The 5,611-nt window shown below is 48.7% G+C and overlaps 1 protein-coding gene across 1 annotated transcript in view; it reads left to right on the top strand.

Annotated features, from left to right (window-relative positions):
* Positions 1–1,158: 1,158 nt before the first annotated feature.
* Positions 1,159–5,611, top strand: part of AARS (alanyl-tRNA synthetase) — a 14,586-nt gene continuing 10,133 nt past the window's right edge. Inside the window, exons 1-5 of the mRNA XM_017740893.1 lie at positions 1,159–1,390; positions 1,984–2,172; positions 2,770–2,915; positions 4,050–4,241; positions 4,670–4,814. Coding sequence (XP_017596382.1) covers positions 1,247–1,390; positions 1,984–2,172; positions 2,770–2,915; positions 4,050–4,241; positions 4,670–4,814 — 816 coding nt within the window. The 5' untranslated portion in view covers positions 1,159–1,246. The remainder of the gene's footprint in view (positions 1,391–1,983; positions 2,173–2,769; positions 2,916–4,049; positions 4,242–4,669; positions 4,815–5,611) is intronic.

Below are 5,611 nucleotides of genomic sequence, written 5' to 3' on the forward strand. Positions count from 1 at the left end.
TGCCCTCACCCCTTCTCGGGCAGTGGAGAGCGGGTGTGTCGGGGCAGAGGCTCTGATAGGCCCTGGGGCCGCCGCTATGCCTGGTTCTTCCCACTTCGGGTCCTTCCCTCCTCCAGCATCGAGGCTGGACTCGATGATCTCAGAAGACTTTTCCAACCTCATTGATTCTGTGCTGTGAATACTCCCAGGCTTTGCTCCTACGGGGAATTCGCTTCTCTCCGTGCCGCAGCAGGCTGCTGGGATCTCGCCCCACTCCGTGGATGCGCATTGCGCTCCGCTGTCAGGGACAGCCCTGTGTACCCGTAGGACACGGGCGGTGCTGCCCTCCGGGCTGTCAGCCTGCCTCTGATGTTCGTCTCCTCAAGGAAGGGGATGTGGGTCCCCTCAAGGAAGGCTTCCAGGCATCCCTGGAGCTGGCTCTGCTTTGAGCAGGGTGGGTGGACAAGGTGATATTTGGGGTCATTTCCAAACTTGGCTGTTCTATGATTTAGTCATTGAATTATAAAATGGTTCGAATTGGAAGAGACCTTAAAGCCCATCTGGTTCTAACACCCTTGCCATAGGACACCTTCCACTAGACCATGCTGCTCCAAGGACCATCCAACCTGGCCTTGAGCACTTCCAGGGATGGGGAAGCCACAGCTTGTCTTGGCAGCCTGTGCCAGGGCCTCCCCAGCCTCACAGGGAAGAATTTCTTCCTAATATCTAACCTAAATCTCTCCTTATCCAGTTTAAAACTGTTCTGCCTTGTTGTATCATTATTTGCCTATGTAAAAAGTTGCTCTCCCTTGTTTTTATAAGCCCCCTTAAATACTGGAAGGCCATAATGATGTCTCCTCACTCTCTGCATTTAATCACCTTGAATGCTTTGATGACTTGGCAGTTCCTTTGTCACCAGCAAGACCAGCACAACCCACTGAATCCATGTGAATTTGTTATTTTAAAACCATGTGTTTTCAAAGAAAAAGTAACTTGATGTAGAGCCCCTGAAGTCAGGGAGGTTGGGGGACAGGAAATTTTGGGTTGGGCCACCACTATTTGGGGCAGACCGATGGTTGAACTGAGGTGTCAGTGGGTATTTAACAATGTAGGGAGACCCTTTCAGGAGTTGGAGACAGCGATCCTGATGTTCACCTTGAACTGACAGCACATCAGAGCGTTGTTTGTTGTTGTTTGTTCAGACTGCACCGAGGTTTTGCTGCTTTCCTGCCACTTGCTTTAGACAGTGGCAACTTCCAGCTTCCAGATGGAGACCTCGCTCACCGCCAGCCAGATCCGGCAACGGTTCATTGACTTCTTCAAGGAAAACAAGCACACCTATGTGCACTCATCTTCTACAATCCCCCTGGATGACCCCACACTGCTCTTTGCCAATGCTGGTATGAATCAGGTAGGATTCCCACCCTGGCACTGTGGTCCTAGGAACATATCCTGTTGGAACCTGTGACACTGTTTGCAGAGCTGTTGGGAAAATTAGTGTTTTCTCCATCTTCCTTCTGGTCACAGAGTGATGGTTGGTGTGTCCACTGGAGTCCTCTGTGCTCTCACAAAATGGGCAAGAGCACTGGAAGAGGTTCCTGTGGTGGGAGCTCTGCCAGTCTCCCTTCCTTGACCCCTGGTACCACAGCAATCCTGGCAGAAATGACTAATGGTGTGTTTGAAGAGCAGATGAGACTGGTCTGCTGCAAGGGCTCTGCTGCAGATCAGCAGCCAATTTTTATTTTTTGGAAGCTGGGAATCTGACAGCTTTCAGTCCCTTTGGAAGCCCTGGGCTTTGGTGGGCTCTAGGAACACTTTCTGTGTGTGAGTGCTGAGTTCTAGGCATGGACAGCAGCAGCAGATTTGTTTCTGAAAGGTGTTTTGGGTATGTCCAGACTAGTGATATCATGACATAGATGACACTTACTGCCTTGCTGTTGCTTGCAACATTTGAAAGCAGGTTCTGAGTCCGTTTCCCAATTGCCCTTTTTTCTCTTCTCTCAGTTCAAACCCATCTTCCTCAATACCATCGACCCCTCACACCCGCTCGCTAAACTGAGCAGAGCCACCAACACTCAGAAGTGCATCCGAGCAGGGGGCAAGCACAACGACCTGGATGATGTGGGGAAAGATGTGTACCACCACACCTTCTTTGAGATGTTGGGATCCTGGTCCTTTGGGGATTATTTCAAGGTAAAACAGTCCGGGTGCAGCTCTGAATCTCTTGCGCAGATTTATCCATCTCTGTAAACTCAGCAGAGTGGTTGCCAAGAGGAAAGAGAATATGTTGGCACAAAGGTGCATGTAGCTGCTTTGGAATATATGAGCTTGGAAGCTGCCCCAACCCTGCAGAATGATTTGAGATTAATTACTTAAGGTTACAAAACTGATTAAATTAACTCTGCTAGTTTGGAGTCTTCAAGTAGAGGTTTTAGTGGCTGTCCTGGAGATGTGGGGACTTAAATGTGCTATGCAGCTATGACTGACCTTCAAAAAGGAGCGATCATACAATAATGATTTCCTTTCCCAAGCTTCTTGCTAGTGTAGTATTCAAAGTCAGAATTAAAAGGCTTTTTGGAGGCAGTGAACATGCTAGGAGTTAACTTGGCTGCATGAAGACAGTCATGTGAGATGTTTCTTGTGCCCTCTTCACTGCATGTATCAATCTACCTCTTTCTTATGTCAAAAGTCAGAAAGTTTTTGGCTGCTGATACCTACAGTAGCCAGTTTTGCATGTTGAAGAGGAGCTGTCTTTGCATTCACTTGCTGACCTTATGTTTCCTTCTGCAGGAACTTGCTTGTAAACTGGCACTGGAACTTCTCACCAAGGAGTTTGGCATCCCTGCTGAAAGACTCTACGTCACTTACTTTGGTGGAAATGAGGCTGCAGGACTGCAACCAGACCTGGAGTGCAAGCAGATCTGGTTGGATTTGGGGTAAGGCCTTTCACTGAGGAAGGTGCATGTTTTGATTAGCGATAGTAATTTATTTGGGTTGGATATTAGGAAAAAAATCTTCACAGAAGCAGAACAGAACAGGCTGCTCAGAGCAGTGGTGGAGTCACCATTTCTGGAGGGATTTTAAAGCTGTGTAGCAGTGGCACTTTGTGGCATGGTTTAGTGGTGAGTTTGGCAGTCTTGGAGTAATGGTTGGACTTGATGATCTGAAAGGTCTTTTCCAACCTAAATGTTTCTATGACTCTATGATGGCCTGTGTTATGTGGCAGAACACATATAACAGGAGACTTTTAACAAAATTGAAGTGTCACAAATAACATTTGCAGGGTGGTGGAACTTCCAAACCAAAGGGAAGTACTGATATTAGGTAGAAGATACTGAGAGCTCTGGTTTCCAAATCTCTTGTGTAAGCTTAAGGATCCTGCTTGGTCAGATGGATGGGATGTTCTGCCCAGTGTGCTGCCACTGACAGCACTTGAGAAGATCATGGAGTCATAGAACTGTGGAATGGTTTGGGTTGGAAGGGACCTTACAGCTCATCTTGTTCCAAGCCCTGTCTAACCTGGCCTTGAATACTTCCAGGGATGGCGCAGACACAGCTTCCCTGGGCAGCCTATTCCAGTGCCTCACCACGCTCACAGGGAAGAATTGATTCATAATATATAATAAGCATCTGCCCTCTGTTAGTTTAAAGCCCTTTTCCTATCACTCCATGCCCTTCTAAACAGTTCCTCTCCAGATTTCTTGTAGGCCCCTTTAGGTACTGAAAGGCCACAACAAGGTGATTCCAGAGCCTTCTCTTCTCCAGGCTGAACAATACAAATTCTCTCAGTCTTTTCTCATAGAAGAGGTTCTTCATCCCATCAGTGTTTTCTTGCTGGTGGCTTTACTGAGGTGTTGTGTAAGTCTTTGTCTCCAGCTGGGATGAGTGCCAGGCGCTAGTGTTCACCTGATCCCCTCAGCAGGGATCCTGAGTGTTAGGCTCTTGGTTGGTCTCTTAAGAATTCATCAGCACATCTAGGGAATTAGTGAGCTGTGGGTTCTCTGGCATAGCCTTTAGGTTGGGGAATTCTTTTAGTTAGTCTCTGTTGTTCAATAAATTTCTTCTTACAGGCTGGCTGAAGGCAGGATTCTGCCTGGCAATATGAAGGATAATTTCTGGGAAATGGGAGACACCGGCCCCTGTGGTCCTTGCAGCGAGATCCACTATGACCGAATTGGGGACAGAGATGCTTCACACCTGGTCAATCAGGATGACCCCAACGTCCTGGAGATCTGGAACCTGGTGTTCATACAGTTCAATAGGTGAGCCAGACCTGCTTCCAGCTTCCAGGTGAGCCAGGTTGCTCTAGCTCAGTTTGGGAGGCTGCTTAGGCTGCATTCTCTTTTAACTGCCCGTGGCTTACTCGCCATTCCTAGCAGCCAAACACTTTGTGATGCTCTGTCCCCTTACCCATCAGTACAGAAGGGGTTGGTCATGCTGCTTTTGGGACAAACTGAGAGTATTTTCTCTATCTGCCAGGAGTTCAGTATGGAATAAGTTGTTGTCTGCTTTGGGTCTAAGTTGTTGCTGAGGGTCTTGTTAACTGTATTTTATCAAAGTTGTCCTTTGTGTGGCTTGTGTATGGGCCTGTGTCACAAATCTGATGGAACTAAATCTCATGGAGATTGAGGGAGAGATGGGGTTCCCCTTGCAGAGCCTCCATCCATAACATCTCACCTTTCTTTGGCAGGGAAGCTGATGGGACACTGAAGCCCCTTCCTAAGAAAAGTATTGATACTGGGATGGGCCTAGAGAGGCTGGTCTCTGTGCTGCAGAACAAGATGTCCAACTATGACACTGACCTTTTCCTTCCTTACTTTGAAGCCATCCAAAAGGTATGAACTGGAGCCTTACCCAGCTGTATCCATTCCCTGAATCCCTGGGGAGATGCATGGGGCTGGTTGGACAGGGTGGTCTCTGCTTTCCCAGCTGCTGTGAGCCTCACACGTTTGCACTTTGCTGAGGGTAGGAACCCAGGCTGGCACAGTGATTGCTGCCCTGGGACATGTTTCCAGAGGAAAACAGGACAGAGAGTGGTGCAGCTTACCCAGCTTCTGTGGACTGTCCTGATGAACACTCCTTGGTCCTCTCCCAGTGGGAGAGGCTCCGCAGTCCCTCATGGCCAAGTGCTGTTTTTTTGCCATATGGTAGAGAGATACCCAGAATCAATTTGTCCTTCAGTCTCACACGTGGAACATGCTGATCTGTAGAAAATTCCCTTAGACAGGAGGCCTTTGCCATATAAACCACAACAGCCACTTGCAGAACCTGTGTGCTGCTGCTGCATTGTCTCGGGTGGGGATCACGTTACCCATGCTGGGAGTTCTGTGTGCAAGTCCGAGCCTTTTTTTTCCCTCCATGGAGGAGGCAGATCTTCCTGGCTGTACATCATGCTGGATAAAAAGCAGGGAGAAGAGCCTAAGCTCCTGCTACCTCTAAGGAATGAGGTGCTGAGCTCCAGAGTTGGAACTGGAGAGCTGCCCTTCTTCAGTGCTAAGTCCACTGGTGACACAGCCCCTGTGTCCTTGTCTGCCTTCCAGCCATGTGCTGGGAGCCCAGCTGGAGGGACTGTGCCCGTGGGGGGAGGTTTGCACCATGTGCAAGCACTGCATGGTTACAGCAGTATCTTTCC

This window comes from Corvus brachyrhynchos, unplaced genomic scaffold (genome assembly GCF_000691975.1).
Source record: "Corvus brachyrhynchos isolate BGI_N302 unplaced genomic scaffold, ASM69197v1 scaffold26, whole genome shotgun sequence".
Classification (NCBI taxonomy): Eukaryota; Metazoa; Chordata; class Aves; order Passeriformes; family Corvidae; genus Corvus; species Corvus brachyrhynchos.